Genomic DNA, 18,115 nt, shown 5'->3' on the forward strand with positions numbered 1-18,115 from the left:
TTTCCCTCCCTGATGTAGCGACAGTACTTTGTTTTGAGGTTTTTCTTCCTCTATTATTATCACATAATCACGCCACATTTCAATGCTAGATTGTCATTGTTTTGCTATGTGGAATAATGGGAGTGCAAAAAGGTTTCTGCCCTTTTATTTTTCATCATAACTTGCAGGAAAATCAGAAAATGTTCATAAAAATGTGAGCAATTATAGGCCTGTCACGGCATATTATTATATGTAAGAATTATTTGATAATCTAATAGATATTCTTTGGATTTGGTGACTGTGTGATGACCTCATCAAGCGCTTAGTTAAAAAATGGTGTTTAGCGAAGAAGATAAGCGCGTTATAAAGTGCTTGAGACAGAGCAAGAATTATGCTCCAAAATGCGTCATAAAATGTTTCCTGATAAAGGGCTGTCACTAGGGGGACTGAAAAATGTGTCGTTCGGGAGAGGGAGCAGCAGGCTCAGCGCGTTATTGATTATGCGATCAGACAGCGGCGTTCTCGTCTTCGGGCGCGCGTTTCAGCAGGAGGACATTTTGAACCATATCTTTGAATTCAAACTTTATAGTAATCTTACTGCTTCAGATTAGATTACAACAGTTTAACACATTTACGAGCTACGAAGAAAAAACTTCTATTTCTCGTTTAAAGAACATGAACCTCCCGCAGTGTTTCTGGTACTTGTTGACTTAATAAGTGACATCAATTTAGTTAACATCAGTTGATTGTCTACATTGTGCTTCTTGTATACAGTAGTGTTAATCTACACCACAGACCTTCAATTGTGCACATTTTCATGGGGATTTAGAGAGAAATATATGATATGATGACAAACTAAAGGGGTCCCTTTTTTCCTGAACACGGTGTATACATTTGGTGCTGTAAGTGAAAATAGTGTTCACGACGATGACGGGAGTTTAATTCATGAACCATCCCCGAAAATTCAATTACAAACCCGTGTGTAATATTGGTTGTACATTAATGCCTCATTTCAAGATCCACCAAGAGAAATATTTGGGTGTAAATGTTGCTTAGTCTGGGTGTATTGTAACATTTAATAGTTAAAAGCTCTTCTCTTGCATGGCACTAAGCAGGAATAGCCAACTCCCATGGGCCAACACGGCTAGTTTTTCAGGATATCCCTGCTTCAGCACAGGTGGCTCAATCAACGACTGAGCCACTGATTAAGCCACCTGTGCTGAAGCAAGGATATCCTGAAAACCTAGCCTGTTAGTGGTCCTTGAGGACTGGAGTCATCCCTGCACTAAAGCAATGAAGTTGAGTTAAAAAATGTCAAGTTCCCAGTGCTGGAGAGGAATGTAGAACCAATCAACCAATCAACATCAAGGGAGTTAGGTTAGGAACTGGATCATAAATACTTGAAAAAGATGTATTGTTGAAGGAAGAAGTTTAACAGTTACAGCGTGCGATCTGCTGAATGCAATGCCGTCCAATCATTAACCATTACACACTCCCTTACAAATATGAAAATACAGTCAAGTGACATATTTAAAAATCTTGCAATTTTATTTGCATATAAAGGAGCTAAATATATAATATCACAATAAATTTAAAAGAAACAACGGTTTTTCTAAAGTCCATTAACAAGATGACGTAAAAACAGGACGAAGCCTCAAAAAAGCATTTACAAGAGGTCAACAGAAAGAGCTATTTGCAACAAAAATTTTGTGCTAGCAAGATTGCATTTACACACAGTGCAAAAAAAAAAGGAAGTGAAGAAAGGGGGAAAGGGATATTGGAGGGGAATTCAAGAATGCTTAAAAAGTAAAGAGCCACTAGGCCCTTTCTGGCTTGATTGTATTCGTTTAATTGTACACATGCCTGAAACTGTACCAGATACCTTCCAACGCTGAAAAGAACAGAACACTTGCAAATGTGTCCCACCCTTCATCATTAAAGTGTGTGAGATCCAGCATATTGGTGCAGATGCCACACTGCCAATATTACACTTCTAGTTTTGTTATAACACACAAAAAATACGTATATATATAAATCCATATTTAAAAGGAGCCTGCATTTACATGTTTTACTGCCTGGCAAACACAATCTTTACAGCTTCTCTGTCCCATACATATTAAAGCTGAAATAATTTAATAAAAACACGAGGACAAGGTAATGGACTTCATAATTATATAAAAGGGTGTTTGTTACCCTAAATAACAAGGTAAAAGAAAGCAAAGAACAGAAGGTACACCTGGACAGAGAGGCGTGATATAAAAAGCACACAATTCAATAACCGTAAATAAAAAAATAAAAAGAACCAACACGTAATACAAATAATATTAAGTTGTGCAAATCCCGATGGTTTTACAATGTTGCTTCTGTTAGCTTATATTTTAATACCAATGTACTGTACGGCAACTTCTTCAAAGGGCGTTTGACCGTCTTTTCTGGAGCGTGGACAATTTACAATGGCAATTTGAGAACAGTATTGAACTCGAGTCCTTGAACCAACTTGCAAGGTTTGATTATTTCAAAGTACGTATCGTGGTAGTAAGCTTGATCTTGTTTTTAAAAATAAAAAACAACAACAAAAATCCCCATACGATCTGGAAATAGATATGAACAGCAACAGAATGTCGTTTTATTATTAAGAAGAAGAAAAACAAAAATGGCAATTTGTAGACCGTCCTGTTTCCAACTGTGCATTAGGTCTTCACGATCCTTGGGGGTTGGGAAGGTCGAAAATAATTGGAGGGTTGGTTGGTTGAAAGCTGACTGTACACGTTGATGCATTGATGTACGTGGTGTAACCGTCGGTCATAATGCCGTAACCTGCAGAAAGAATGGTACACTTACTGTGATGTAAACAAATCAAGCCCACCTAGAACAGACCACCCTCTCTCTCTCCCCCCCCAAGGCAGAGTGCTCCAAGCTACAGCAGGGAAATAAAAATGCCTAGTAATCCTCTTTTTTCCCCAAAGTAAGGAGCTTTGAAACACAGGCCCGTACAAACACAACATGCAATCTTAATGAGCTCAGTTGAAACAGGAAAAAAAAAAAAAAAAGGTGATTAACTTCCTTCCACGGCACCCCTCTGCTGCCAGGAACGCATCATGCATACGAACCGCTTTCCAAGATCGCTCTTACCTTCATGAATTCCCCCGAACACGTGCAGCTTGGGTCTGACCCGTCTCTGCACGGTGTTTAAAAGCTCGACGCACCCGACTCTTTGTAATTCCTTTGGAACCCAGTCTCGAAAACCTTAGAAAAAGAAGGGAGGGGTGGGGGGGGGGGGGGGAGGGGGGAAAGAAAAAGAAAGAAAAAGCAATCAGCATGCTTAGTATTCTGTAATCAGGTACGGTTTCACTTAGAGTTGCAGGAAACCATAATTCTTGAAAGGTTTATTGCAAGATCTGTAATCCTAAACCCTCCATTAATGCCCGCAAATGCTTTTAAGAAACTTTCTAGTGTCATTTTGTCTTCCCTGGAATGTTGCGATTTTGGGGGGTTTTCTACCTTAATTAACATTTTTTTTCCCCCTGCACACCGTTTGATTTATAAAAGCAGGGGTTATAAAATTAACTTTATTCCTGGGAGTTTTCACACCATTTCTTCCCGGCAGTAACCTAATTATTTAGCTGCTCCCTTATTCTCCTCTCTCATTTCATTGCCGGAGCCTCCGATCTAATTGCATTTTCTAGTTTAGCCAGCAAAGACTTGTACAGAGTGTTCAGAATGCTCAAGCACAGACTGGCCATTTATTCCATCAACCTGCTCTGCGTTGCTTCTCTGTTGTACTAAGGTGCACCCCTTCATTTAAACCCCAATTCAATATGCTTCCTTGTGGTAGAGAAGATTTTACTCCCATTGAGAGTTTTTTTTAAGCTCCATTCACTTCAATGGAGCAAATCTGTTCTCCAGCACCGGAAAGCTGCTTGACAACATAACGAATAAGGGTCCGTCATACTTTCACCGGACGGCGGTGATTGATGCCGTATGTTTAGCGAGTTAAGGGGGGAGAGACACCTCTCACCAACGCCAGTTATATTCAACGTAATGCTCATTCTGGACACAAACAGGACTTGGCGTTACATTATTGAGCTTGAAGACATAACGCCTTGTTCACTCGCTGAACTGAGCTCGGTGGATCTGGGCCGAAGAGAACCCAACGAACCCATCTGTACGTCTTCCACAGGGCCAACGACATTCATGTATCATACGCCGGTCGAGCGACTGAGGAAAATGATGGGCAACAACTTGCATCCTCATGGATGTAGTTGGTACATGGTTTCTCTGCATGGTCAGTTTGATAGTGGGCTATAACGGAATGATAACATGAAGACAACAGTTTTCCCATTGACATTAAAAACAGGACACTCTTTAGTAAAGCTACCACTTTGAGGTTCTTTCTAAAGAAGTAGCTATTACCTGGCTGGTGGACCAGCCACAAGAAAGAACCTTGCCTGGTGAACATGTCTAAGGGCAAAGATCATCTTCCTTCTTCCTATAACATTGAATTTCTCTTGAGCTGTGAACAAGAGCACTGCAGACCCCCACCCCCCACCCCGGCAGTGAAGAGGTTAATCATACCCGGAGTCTCAAAGACAAATGTAGACCCAGCAATCAAGTCATTGTTAATTGACGGCTCTCAGAGTAAAAGCCACTTAGTTCTATAGTTAATGTAAAGAATCCATAAAAATGAACATCAATTACAATCCAAACTGCCTGTGTGGAAGTGTCAGTGAGGAGGTGAGGGCTTTATATGGGACACTTTCAATTCTGCTTCACAGTGTGAAGTCAGTGACATTGCGCTAAAGGAGATACAATATCAGGGATTTTCCATTTGCTGCAAGCACATTTCCTAATCTCTGGACTGCGTCAATTTGCATCAATATATAAAAAATAAAAAAAAACCTGCAATTAAGAGCAAAGTCGGTACAGAGGGAGAAAGGCGAGGGTGCCGAACAAATCAGGAAGCCTTTAACACATCACTTACCAGAGGGGCCTGTAGCACATTGTGTAACAGACGCCTTTGGCAGAATAGGGATTTATTTATTTACTATAAAATGTGTTCCCAGGAAGTAATACATTGAGAGTTACCTCTCGTTTTCATGGATGTCCTGGGAGTTATGATGACAAATACATGGTTACATGAATTGAATAGAGGTTATACATTATATTTGCAAACATTTCAGGAAAGTAACAGTTACAGACCAGATTAAAATGTGAGACAGCCTTAGTCTTGAAATTAAACTGTCGGAGGCTTTGCGAGTCTCATTTAGGTTGTTCCAGTTGTGAGGTGCACGTTTGATCTGTAGCTCTGGCACTAGAAATGTAGCCGTGGTCCCAAATACCATTGTTACAGATTTGTCAGTGTTTAAAAAACAGTTTGTTTTGAGAAATCCAGTATTTGTCTCGAAAAATCAGATTGAAGTATGTGTCCAAGATCGGAGAGGTTAGGGCTGTCTGTATATAAGATTATTTCATCCACATACATGTGCCTTGAAGCTCCCTTACAAGCTGTAGGTAGATCATTAATAAAGACTGAAAAGAGTAAGGGCCCCAGAACAGAGCCTTGCGGAACCCCACGGGTGACATTCATGGGGTTGGAGATAGAACCCAAAAGACACATGTTGAGATCTACCCGATAGGTATGAGTAAAACCAGTGTAGCCAAGTCCCCTACCCCCAGTGCGGGGGATCTGCCCAGCCATCTCCTGAGCTCCACGCGATTGGGAGTGTGGGGGCAGCCATGTTGTTAGGCGCGCATGCGCAGTGTCAGGTGTGTGGTGGTCATCTTAGAATGGCTCTGCATAAGCAGCAGCGGGACTACATGTCCCAGAATCCTCAGGTGGGAGGGAAATACCACAGCGGACTGTCCCAGCCAGTGGGACTCTGGCAGGGAGGAGGAACAGGATATCCTCCGCGGGCGGAAAGTCTGCTAAGTCAGTCTAGCAGGAGCCGGCAGAGAGGACATATGCATCCAGGGTGCCATCTGCCCCATGACTAGGCCAGAACTTTGCCCCTAGGCCCCAGTCAGGCCGTGAGACACCCGAAGAGCAGTATTGCAGGGAAGGCCCCAGATAGGGACCATTCCCCGCAGTATCCTAGAACACCTGGGTGAGACACTCCGGTTCACCCCACGAGGGGGAGCGGGACACTTAGGAGAGATGCAATTGTTGTCAGAAGCCCCGCTGCATGTGACCTACTCCAACACACCTCTGCAAACGGCACCTGGTACTGGAGTACCCAATATAAACACACAAAAGAGTGATCGCCGCTCAACCATAATATCTTACAAATATTGTATCATCATTTGGGGGGTGCATATGGGAATAAACAACATGACTACAAAGTCTGATCAAAGACGATCAGGAAAAGGTCCCAAAATGCTGCACTCAACCTATTAAAATTTCGAACGAAACCTGGTTTTGGTATCTTATTCAAAGGGTAAGTAACTGCCGTGGCTATAGTAGGACGAATTAAGAGACTGGTCAAGAAAACAACCTCTAAGGGGAATAACAAAAAAGAATAACATTTTATTAAAAAAATATATATATAAAATATATATATATATATATATATAACGTGTAGTTTGTACATTATTTACAGTGTGTGAATATTAAAACCTGGTGATGAGGACCGGACAAACTCATATAGGTGAACAATTCAACAGCTGTACTGCACAGTATATCAGTATATATTTATACAAGAATTCCTGATCTAAGAGTGCTGTTATAATCAGATCTGTGAGGTAAATGTATATACTCTCACTGGCAGTAGTTTAGTACTTACAGTAGATAGTTGATGCCACTATAGTATTAATGGCAAAACAATCACAGACCTAAGTCTCAGTATTGATTACATATACAGTAAGGCCCCGCTTCTCGTCGCCCCGATCCACCGATACAGCGGTACCGAGAAGGGGGCCCCCATGTCTGCGCATGCACAGAACGGGGAAGTCTGAGGTCGCGCATGCGGAGTGCGGGTGGTTGCCATGGGTGCGCGTGCGCAGAACAGGTGGTTGACCAGGTTGCGCATGCGCAGAAGAAAGATTGCGCATGCGGAGAACAAAGATTGCGCACAAGCTGAAAATCGCCAGTTCCGCTTTCTGCCGATTTTCGCTTTGCGGTGGGCCCTTAGAACAGAACCCGCCACATGCCCAGGGCCCTCCTGTACCTCACAACTACAATTTATTATTAGGAAAAATCTCCTTTGCTGTAGTGGCAATTTAGATTGCAATAAAATAAGCAACAGATTTGTTGCAATGTGCGTCACTATCTCAGTGTGTATACCAGCGTGGTCTGATCACATAACTTTCAGTGTTGCCATATATAGCTCTGCACTTAATAGTGTGGGGAGGAATCTTGGCATTTGAGCAGTGTTTTAAGAAGTATCACTGGTTCAAGTATACTAGGAGTAATTACCCCCTCTAGTAACAACGTAATTAGGTACCGCAATGCTGTATCGACCATATAGTGCAGTCCAATGTAACGCATACATAAACATATTCAGCACTTCGTGTTACTGTTGCCGTTGACCCGATGCCAGGTTATTCTTCACCTATATGAGTTTGTCCGGTCCTCACCACCGGGGTTGTAATAATCACACACTGTAAATAATGTACACACTACGAGTCTCATATATATGTTTAATAAAATGTTATTATTTTTTGTTATTCTCCTTAGAGGGAGTTTTCTTGGCCAGTCTCTAAATTCGTCCCACTATAGCCACGGCAGTTACTTGCCCTTTGAATAAGATACCAATACCAGGTTTCGTTCTACATTTTAATAGGTTGAGTGCAGCATTTTTGGGACCTTTTCCTGATCGTCTTTGATCAGACTTTGTAGTCAGTCATCCTGCAGGTACCCAACGTGCACTAACATTTACAGGGGGTAGCGCTACCTCACATTTGGGTGGGATTGCTTTGGCGGACACCAGGGGTTATTGGTGCCACCACATCCTCAGTACTTTGGGGGAAACACTAAGTGTTGGGGTCACTGCACTATACTGTGCTACGTAGTATTGTGTGTGTTGTGTAGCATTGTTACAGGAAAGACCAGTTATATACATGGTGTCGTGTTATTGCTTTCTGTGGTTGTATTGGTTCCTGTGAGGGGTTATCCCGCCAACGCTGGGATCCCTCATACTGTTGGTGGCCTCCTGTGAGCAGACAGGTACAGCATCACGTGTAGTCGCCCGCGTATTTCCCTTAGGCATAGGGAAAGGGGGCTATGCCGGTTTAAAGAGTGTTCCACTATTCCAGAGCACTGAAGCTTGTTTAACAAGGAATATTGCACCAGTAAGTGTCCCAGTTCCATTCTGCACTGGATCTCATTGCAAACTTTTAAGGGGGTGGTTTCTAATGTCTTCCTGCCTAGTCCACTTGGGTTTATCTTCAACAGCTAATAATATTGCAAAAGCATGAGTTTCCCAAATGCAAACACTTCTGTTAAAAAAAATTAAGTGTGTAGAAGCATTTCTGGGACACATTTATATAGATTGAGTTCTCTACGAAACCGTGCATACCAGAAGTCCATCAACGAAACGCAGCAATGCTACTTGTCGTAACTGCACAAGGTCCTCATTGTCACGGCAGGGATTCTTTAATAAAAGTAGTTAGAGGAGATTTCCCTCTCCAAGCAGCTAAGAAGAACGGGTTACAGTACATTACTTCATGCATATATTAGGGGCAGAAAGGAAACCTGGTCGTAAAAATGTCCCCCCCAAACGGCAGCTTATATACGGGCCCCCAGAGGAGAATGAACGTGGTGCACGGTACTCATTACATCGTAGCTGGCAGGGTCCAGGGACCACAAGGAGGGAGACAGCAAACTCATTTACAATGGTATTTGCATCTGACTTCTCTATTATTTATTACCATGGTGAGCCATCTTGCGTGGCTCAATGCTGCGTACCACTGTTCTCTTAATTTATAAACATGTACCTGTGTACACGCAGATAAAATCACCTGTGTGTATGTATATATGTATATATGTATATATGTATATATGTATATATATATATATAATATATCTCACACAAATACACACACAGTAGGAGAGAACTGTTCTGCATTCCAAACATTAATGTACTTTTACCCTGGAAAGAACGACTGATTAATGCTGGATGTAGTCACACGATCTGCCGGAGAAGCCCGACGCCAGAGTTAAAAGAAGCCCTTAGGTTTCAGCCCATCCGCAGAACCCATAAAGCCTTTGAATTGGGAGCTGTTACCTGTCAGATAAATACCGTTAATAAAATAAATGGGCAAGCTCAAAAGGCTGCAGAGCTGCTGTGGATATCCATTTAATTTTCACCGGCTCCAGTAAATCAGAAAATTTAATTTAAACAACACCTAGGAACGCGCTCGATCTGTGGAGTTTAATTATCATACAGGACTCCTGTAAAGGCATCAATTTTTTTTTATTCGTGGTTTAGTGTTAAGGGGGAATAAGCGTGCCCCCTGAAAGAACGATTCATTTTGCCTACATGAAAAGCGGTTACTCTATATAGAAGATGACAGCGTGTGCTTCACTTACCAAGAGGAGGTCCATGAGACATTAGTATATCGATGCCCTCTGGGATAAGGTTCCACTTGTCAAGTAAAGACTGACCTCTGGGGAGATTAAAACCCCATCCATTAAACCACGGTGTCCTTTTGGAGAGAAGAACAAAAGGCTGTATCAGTTTGATTTCATTAATTGCTACTTGCAACGACTCTTGCTGATGGTAGACAGTTACATTACGATGTCTCTCTCGCTGTACATATTGCAGAGACTGGGAAATACGTGAGAAGTGGATGTAGCTTACAGGACATTGTACAGAAGCCTGAGCATTTTCACATTGGCTACCTACATAGCCAAGCCGTATATCCCAAGTATGTCACCTTCACAGAAAGGGTCAGTTAATAAATGTGATGGGGTCGTGTTTCCATCCCTCCAAACACAGCATCAAATAAAAACATTTATCACCTTGTTTAGCAAACTCCATCCACGGCTAGGGTTTGTAAAAAAGAAATGCATCTGAAGTGTGACTTTTAAAATTCCAGCATGGTGTTTTATAGGGAAAAAAGCAAAGGATGCGATATATAAAGCAATATACGGCTGTTACATGGCTTTGTGACAGACATAACACAGCAGGAAGGGGCTTACCACTCTCCTTTATCTGCACGCTCCTTTTACATAGAGGGGGTTAAGCTCAAATAAATCATAGATAAAAAATAAAATAAAAAGGAATGGCAGCTACGTATTGTCTACATCAGCAACATGATGAACAGAAGCGATCTCCATTTCTCTGTAACCCATCCTGAATAAACTAAAACAATGTCCTTCACAAGACAGAAGCACATCTCAGGAGTATACGGGAGGCGTATACAGGAGAAGTATATGGGAGGCGTCTACGAGAGTATACAGGTGGAGTATACAGGACTAAACAAGAGGCAAATACGGGAGGCGTATATGGGAGGAGTATGCAGGAGGAGTATGCAGGAGGAGTATGCAGGAGGAGTATGCAGGAGGAGTATGCAGGAGTATGCAGGAGGAGTATACGGGAGGAGTATACGGGAGGAGTATGCAGGAGGCATATCTGGAGCCAAAAAGTAAATTCACTACATGTAGTCCTCGCTATCCAACGTTTCACTTTACAACGAATGGCATAACCAACGCTTTACAATGCAACCCTATGGGCCGTTTTGACGCCTGAATGCGTTATCCAGCGCTCACCGCCACTGATTAACATGGGACTCACTTTACAACGGTTTCACTATCCAACGCTACTTCCAGAACAGATTCTGTTGGATAACCGAGGACGCCTTTATTCCAAACAGTATCATAAAATACAGGTTGTCAAGTATTATTCTGCCTTTTCTGTATCAAAATGCAAACCTTCCAGCAACACAAAGGGTTAAATACGTAAATGTTGCAAATGTAATAAGCTTCACCGCCTACTAATGGGTTAATAAAGATATCCTTCTGCTGTTTGAGTCATTGAGGTGATATATTATTCCACCAAACCAGGGATTTAAAAAAAAAAAAAAAAATCTGATCCAAAAGAATAAAGGTTTATTTACCGCACGCCAGCTTATATCAAACATTTATTTTATATCGCAGCAAAAAGTAAACAAAAGCAAAGACGCAGCACGGAATACCAAAAATATCCATGGCGACGGTTCAGGCGCACATGCGCTTCATCCAGCACAGTCACAGGATACTATATACGGTAGACGTAGAAATGGCGTGAATCGACACAGGGCAGGCGGTAACTAGCGATGTCATCGCGACAACGGAACCACGAAAGCCGCATCAACAGTCCCAATATACAAAACGATGCGATGATGTCAGAACCACGACGCCAGCCATCGGACGCTGCAGCGTTAGCATGTAAATAGGATACGTGTCATAATAAGAGTTGTGCAAACATAGCCTATTATCTTATATAAAGTTGAGTTGAGTAACATATATATACACACACGTAAACAAAAAAAATGCAGCGACCGCAAGTAAAAAAAACGACATATTGTACATTAGCGGTGATAATGGGGTACAACGTTCTTGCCAAGGGGTAAAAAAAAATGAGGGGGCTTCAGTTTTGCATTATATACAGTATGTAAGTATGTATGTATGTATGTATGTATGGATGGATATATGTATGTATGTATGTATGTATGTATATGTTAAGGGGAAAATACATGACATTCGATTTTCGTAAACCACACACACTGCTTGAGCATCACACAATTACTATGCAAAAACCACGAAAAAGATACAAAACAATACATGAAAAATTAAGGGTATATATGGTGTAGCCAAAAGTAATAAACTGTTGCAAGCCCAACAAAGAAAGGGATATTGGAGCTTGGAAGGATGTCTTATTAACAGGGGAAAATGCTGCACATTTTAATAAAGCAGCAATCAGCCGGGTAAAGAGACCCAGCATCCGGAAAACCACCCTCCGCAGTCTCATTTTTTAATTCATGCACACGCCAGCAAATCATATTCTCTATTCCAGCCATTAGGATACAGTATATCGTATCCAACTCATGAATCCAGTAAGCAGAATTCAAACAGGAACTGGAGCACAGCCTCAAAAATGCAACATGGGACACAGGAATGTCTTTCAAAGATTTATTGGGTTAAAGCTGCAGTTCAGTTAATATCCTGCATGTGTGTTTTTTTTAATAAATCAGTTCTGTAGTAAGAAAAAATACTTTTAGCATTTTCTGTTTTAAAAAAAAACAGCTTTGAAAGACCAATTTTCTTGTATTCTATTTTAACAGCCATTTGCTAAGGCACTGCCCCTTCATGTCCTGTCACAAGCCCTGGCACACCCCTTTGTCAGCCCTGCCCTCCCTCTAGCACTTGTCAGTGCTGGAATGCTCATGAATATGCATGAGCTTCCACTGCCAGTCAAGCAGATTATAAACAAATGCCAGCTTTTAATATGTCACCAAATTTCGACCTATCAATACATGGAAAACGAATTGAGCTGCAGCTATACTGTTCTTTAGGTAATTAGAGATTGCACACATAAAACTATTGAAGTAAAAAAATAAATGTAAAAAAAAAAAAAAAAAAAAAAAGACTGAACTGCAGCTTTAATAAACGTTTGAGGCGATCGCCGCCTCAGTTTGGGAACAGTTTCTATCACTTGGTAACGTAACTGATAAACCCCATGCCCCAACCTGTAAGACATGTGCAGCCGAATTGAATTTTGGACTTGTTCTCATACATGATCCTTAATCCTACAGTACGTGTTTCACCCACATATGCTTTACCACGTGGACTATTGATGATATATACATGGAAGAAATCTGACTTGCAGACACAATAATCCTCAATACTATACCTTGTTCCAGTTAAGATATATACCGAAAAGGTGAGAACATCTTTATTAGATCCCAGGTCTGCTTAAACAAGTACAGCTCAACCCTGTTATAACACAATCCGTTACAACGCGAATCCGCTTATAGCGCGATGCAAGCGTGGCTCCCAATTTTCGTATTTATGGATACTGTACTTTACAACACGATTGTTGGTATCTTAAATACTTTATTGTACAATGCATACAATTGTACATTATTTCTAACGCGATCCACTTACAGCGCGATGTGATTCTTTGGACCCCAAGCACAGCATTATAAGTGGGTTGAGCTGTACATCTCAAATGTTTTTGGCCCTAGAATATGACATCAATGGTGGCAACACGAAGATCTCATATGTAGATGAACTTTTCTGTAAAAGGGACCAATATTTCTGTAATATCTTGGTTATTGTAGAACCGTGTGTACTATATGTGCTGACAAACGGTACACGCATACTCGTCATATCGCAGATTAGATGTAAGAATAGAGTAGTTCTATCAATTGTATTTATCCTCGATCGAGGTGGATATATCCGCGGTTAAGAAACCTCTTGGACATTTCCTCCAATCTCTGAGTAGTATACGGTGGTGGAAACTATGCGATGACAAATAAGCGATGATAATAAATCTCAAAGGTTGGCATGTTAGCGGAAACAGGATGCTAGTGTAGATATTTCGCATCAGTGGGTGCCATAGTTTTACCTTGACAATGAAAATAAAAATAATCAACAAATAGGAAATAGTTGTAATGTCAAATGATCTTCAGTAAATCTTTAATCAGTGTCTGCTCACCGGCAGTTAATATTTGGTCTCTTTCCATAGCACTCAAAACTGATGAAATGCCACGATCTTGTGTGGTAAGAGGAGAACAAACATTTGATATCAAACGTGACCAAAATAGTATCCTTCATGATTTTATTAATCTCCTGTACCCGGTTTAGAAAATGTGTTATAGGACCCTGAATACCCTATCTAAAAATATCGCAAGCGGTTGGAATAATGCATCCATTCCCGCCACGATAGGTCTACCTGGTAGGTGGGTCAAACTCTTATGTATTTTCGATAACCTGTATATAACTGGTATTATCGGATGTTCATTTGTCTAGATTATACGTAGACGTTTGGAAATAATGCCACATTCAAATGTCTCATCCAACAAGTTCTCAATTTTAGTTTGTATCATTTGAGTTGGATCAGTAGGGTAGGAGCAATAGTCGTCATGGTTCTGTAGTGGTCCCAGAATCTCTCTCCTATAATATTCTTTATCCATGACAACCATCGCTCCTCCCTTGTCTGCGGGCTTGATGACTATGTTATCATTGCCCTGTAATGATTGAAGTCCCTTCTGTCTTAGGCCTCGGACATGCTTACCGCTTGCTGGCGAAAGCGCGCTGAGGCACGCTCCCGCTCAGCACTGAGCCCCTACAGCCGCAATTAGAGCGGCTTTAGTAGGGGCTCGCGCATGCGTCAGCACGCTTGGGGACGCGTGTGTCTGACGGCGTTTTGAAATTTCCCCGCTTGCCGGAGCGCAGGGCCAGTCATGTGAGCAGTTCGCCCAATGAGGGCGAACCAGCTCCGTGACGTCACTGGCCCGCCCCCTGATGTAAGGCCAGGGAAAGCACCGCTTTCCCTGAGCCTCAGCGCGCCTCAGCACTGGGAAAAAGCACATGGAAAAAAGGATTTTAATCTGAGATTCCTACAGAAACTATTAAGGTTGATATCTAAATCGGAAAAAAAAAAAATCAGTCTGGTAAGTTGGCGAGTTCCCGGTTGAATAATTCCAGTCAGGTGTGATATGGGATAATGCGATTAGATGGAGGTCCCTTACCTGTCTCTTATACATTATATACCATATTCGCTATATATTGTGCCAACTCGTCTCTCGACATCTGGTTACATTATTTCACATTTTAGATCAAATGCTGGATCTCTTTACCCGGCTGATTGCTCCTTTATTAAAACGTGCTCCATTCTCTCCTGTTGGTCAGAGAGCCTGCCATTCTCCAATATCCTTTCTTTGTTGGGCTTGGAACTGTTGATTACTTTTAGCTGTATCATATATACCAGACGTGGCCTACAACCGATCAGGTTATCAGAATATCCCTGCTACCGCACAGGTGGTTCAATCAGTGGCTGAGTCTTCGACTGCACCACCTGTGCTGAAGCAGGTATATCCTTAAAAAATGACCTGTTGGTGGCCCTTGACGACTGGAGTTGGCCAACCCTGATATATACGCAATTATTCATTTGTATCCTTTTGAGGGTTTTGGCACAACATTGAATGTGTGATGCTCATACAATGTATTTGGTTTACGAACACAGCATATCCTGTATTTTTTCCTTAACTTATTCTATATATATATATATATATATATATATATATATATATATATATATATATATATATATATATATATATATATATATATATATATATATTAAAGCAACACTGAAGCCCCTTTTTGTATCGATTTTTCAGACTAGTATTTTAATTTTTCTTTTGTTATTTTTACTTTGAAAGATTGTGTCATATCTATAGTTGGATATATGGGTCCTACCTTAACATCTCCCCTGTTTCAGGTGCTAGTAATAACAGATGTCATGCCTTGTGTCTGTCCAGCAACACAGGGATACTGCCCCCTAGCAGGTTCCTCTCCATGGACGTGTGACTATGATAAGCCAGTAGGAATGCTGGTGAAGGAGGAGGGACTATGAGGGGTAGTGAGCCTTAAGTGCTGGGGGCAACCATGACAGATCAGATCTGCGTGAAACTGAGGAGGGGAGGCTGTGATCCAGAGCCTCCTGCACAGAGGGACCTGCGCGTGTCTCACGAGGAGACAGGAGAGCTGAACAGTGGAGAACCCAGCTGCAGAGAAGCCGAGCAGGAGACAGACGGCCGACGGAGGGGATCCCCCTTTGCAAAGTACAGGCCTGCAACTTACAGTGGTAATACACGAGCTCCAACAGGGTACCGGAACTACACAGAAAGGCCTGATCACCCAGGATTGGGAGGCCTATTACAGTGACTATAACACAGTGCTTGGGTGAACTGTAATGATATGATTTGTATTGTACTTTGTATGTAGTGATCCTATGCCTGAGGATCACATGGTTACTGATTACCTCTGGGTTCTATCTATTCATAAACCTGTTTTTTTTTTATATATATATATATATATATATATATATATATATATATATATATATATATATATATATATATATATATATATATAATCTGTATATCTTAGTGTGGTGTCCCCTTTTACTGACCCCGCGCATGTGTGGCGTCTAACATACGTATACGGACTTAGGCTCCCACCTCATAGCCCGAGGTGTAGTAAAATAAAGAGGGGTTACAAACACTATACATAGACATATAGTACTTTAATACACATTGGCAAGAACGGTGTGCTCAATTCTCCCGGCTAGTGAACAGTATGTATTTCTGTATTTACTAGCTGCATTTTCTTTCTTCCTCTGTCTATATTTCATATGTAATGCTCTTTATTAATACGATTTCTAGACTTTTATATTATCAATATGATGTTCTTTGTGCAATTTATATATCTCTGTATGTATGTATGTATGTATGTATGTATGTATATATATATATATATATATATATATATATATATATATTTTATATATGTATATATATATATATATATATATAGATATATATATATATATATATATATCTATCTGTTGTTTCTCAACTCTATGTAAGATCATATTCTACATTTGCACATCTCTCTTCTTATGACGAGTATCCTATTTACATGCCAACGCTGTAATGTCCGATTGCCTAGCAACCGTCCAAAGGCTGGCGTCGTGATTCTAACATCACCGCGTCATTTTGTATATCTGGTCTGTTGATGCCATTTCCACAGTTCCATTGCCGCAACGGTGCCTCTACTTAACGCTCGTTTGTCGATCTGCACCATTTTTACCCGTATATAGTGGCCTGTGACTGTGCGGGATGATGGTTTATATGCCGAAATGGCTGGAGTGCAGTAAACCGTTAATCTTTGTGATCAGAGTTGTGTCGACTTGGATGGTGTCCAATGGTTTTACTAGCACCCATTGTTGCATCAAGTGAAGGCGAGGAGTGCCGTCACCCACGGTGTTTTGTCCGCTTTATTTTCTGAGTGTCGAACTAGGTGGCATGGTTTCAACATTTCCAGTTACAAGGGCGCACTTTTGTGCATGAAACATTAATTATTATAGGTCGTGAAGTCATCAGAGTACAATGCAGGGTCTCCGGATCTGGCGAAAACTGCCACGGACTTTAATGGCAATTATCACGGGCCGATGCCACGCCCACACACACATACACACACACACACGTTAAATAGAAGATCCTGAAACAAAAACACTACAAAAAAGACAAAAATCATTGGGCTAATAATACGCACATAATCATGCAGGACAATCCATGCAGATGTTCCCCTGACTGCAAATAAATGATCAAACAGTGCATCAGCTGTCCAGTTATTGTACGTGAATTTCAAACTGACTCAAATGACTGCGTTTACCCCCTCCATTCCAGGCCCACAAATTCTGCAACGGGTAGTATCGCTCTGGTCAATCAGCTCTGGCTGATTACTTATTAAAGAAACTGCAGCAGGTCTGGGTGGGACAATTGTGGAATAAGTTTGCTGAGACAGGCTTGTGGTGCAGACATTAGTCACAGCTGCTTAGGCAGCAGTGCAAACTTATCTTGCGAGGATCAAAATATGCATGAGGACAATTCCTTAACGCAACGCTAATATGCATAACTGAGAACGTTTCCAAGAGTTGTGCAACAGACACGATATAAAGGAGCATTCCAAGAGACGCATCATTTAAAAAAAAAATAGGATTGAAGCAGGGGGTCTCCGATGGTGAAGCCCATTTATTTCAGCTCCGGGGACCCCTTGCTACTTGAGATGCATAACTCTGTAGGGGTGCCGGTATCTCACTTCTGTTTAAAGGTCCACACCGGATGACGTCACACATTCCTATTGGCCCGCAGGCCGTGGGAGCTTTGAAGCCGCCATTACATGAACCCCAGTTGGAGCTGCTACCGGCAGCCCCTACTGAGGTAAATAACTCAGGAAGCAGGGGGTCCCCGAAGCGGAAATTAATGGGGTTCACCTCCGGAGACCCCCCGCTTCAATCCTTCAAAACAAAAAAAAAAGGTTGTGCTTGGATTGCCGCTTTAATGGACCAACAGAGTTCCCAGTAAATGTTGTTATATATGAGCTTTCTAACATCACTGAAAGCTAATCTTGACAATAGGAACATAA

The 18,115-nt window shown here is 41.5% G+C and overlaps 1 protein-coding gene across 6 annotated transcripts in view; it reads right to left on the bottom strand.

The window, feature by feature from the left end:
* Positions 1-1,501: 1,501 nt before the first annotated feature.
* Positions 1,502-18,115, bottom strand: part of MPPED2 (metallophosphoesterase domain containing 2) — a 102,016-nt gene continuing 85,402 nt past the window's right edge. For 5 of the 6 annotated variants that reach the window (XM_075567316.1, XM_075567320.1, XM_075567317.1 and 2 more), the window contains 3 exons: positions 9,506-9,621; positions 3,112-3,225; positions 1,502-2,796 (listed from right to left, as the gene is read on the bottom strand). In XM_075567316.1, the coding sequence (XP_075423431.1) occupies positions 2,678-2,796; positions 3,112-3,225; positions 9,506-9,621 (349 nt within the window). In that variant the 3' untranslated portion in view covers positions 1,502-2,677. Of the gene's footprint in view, positions 2,797-3,111; positions 3,226-9,505; positions 9,622-18,115 lie in introns of those variants that run through there. The other variant, XR_012787604.1, reaches the window with a different exon arrangement.

Source organism: Ascaphus truei, chromosome 12 (assembly GCF_040206685.1).
Source record: "Ascaphus truei isolate aAscTru1 chromosome 12, aAscTru1.hap1, whole genome shotgun sequence".
NCBI lineage: Eukaryota > Metazoa > Chordata > Amphibia > Anura > Ascaphidae > Ascaphus > Ascaphus truei.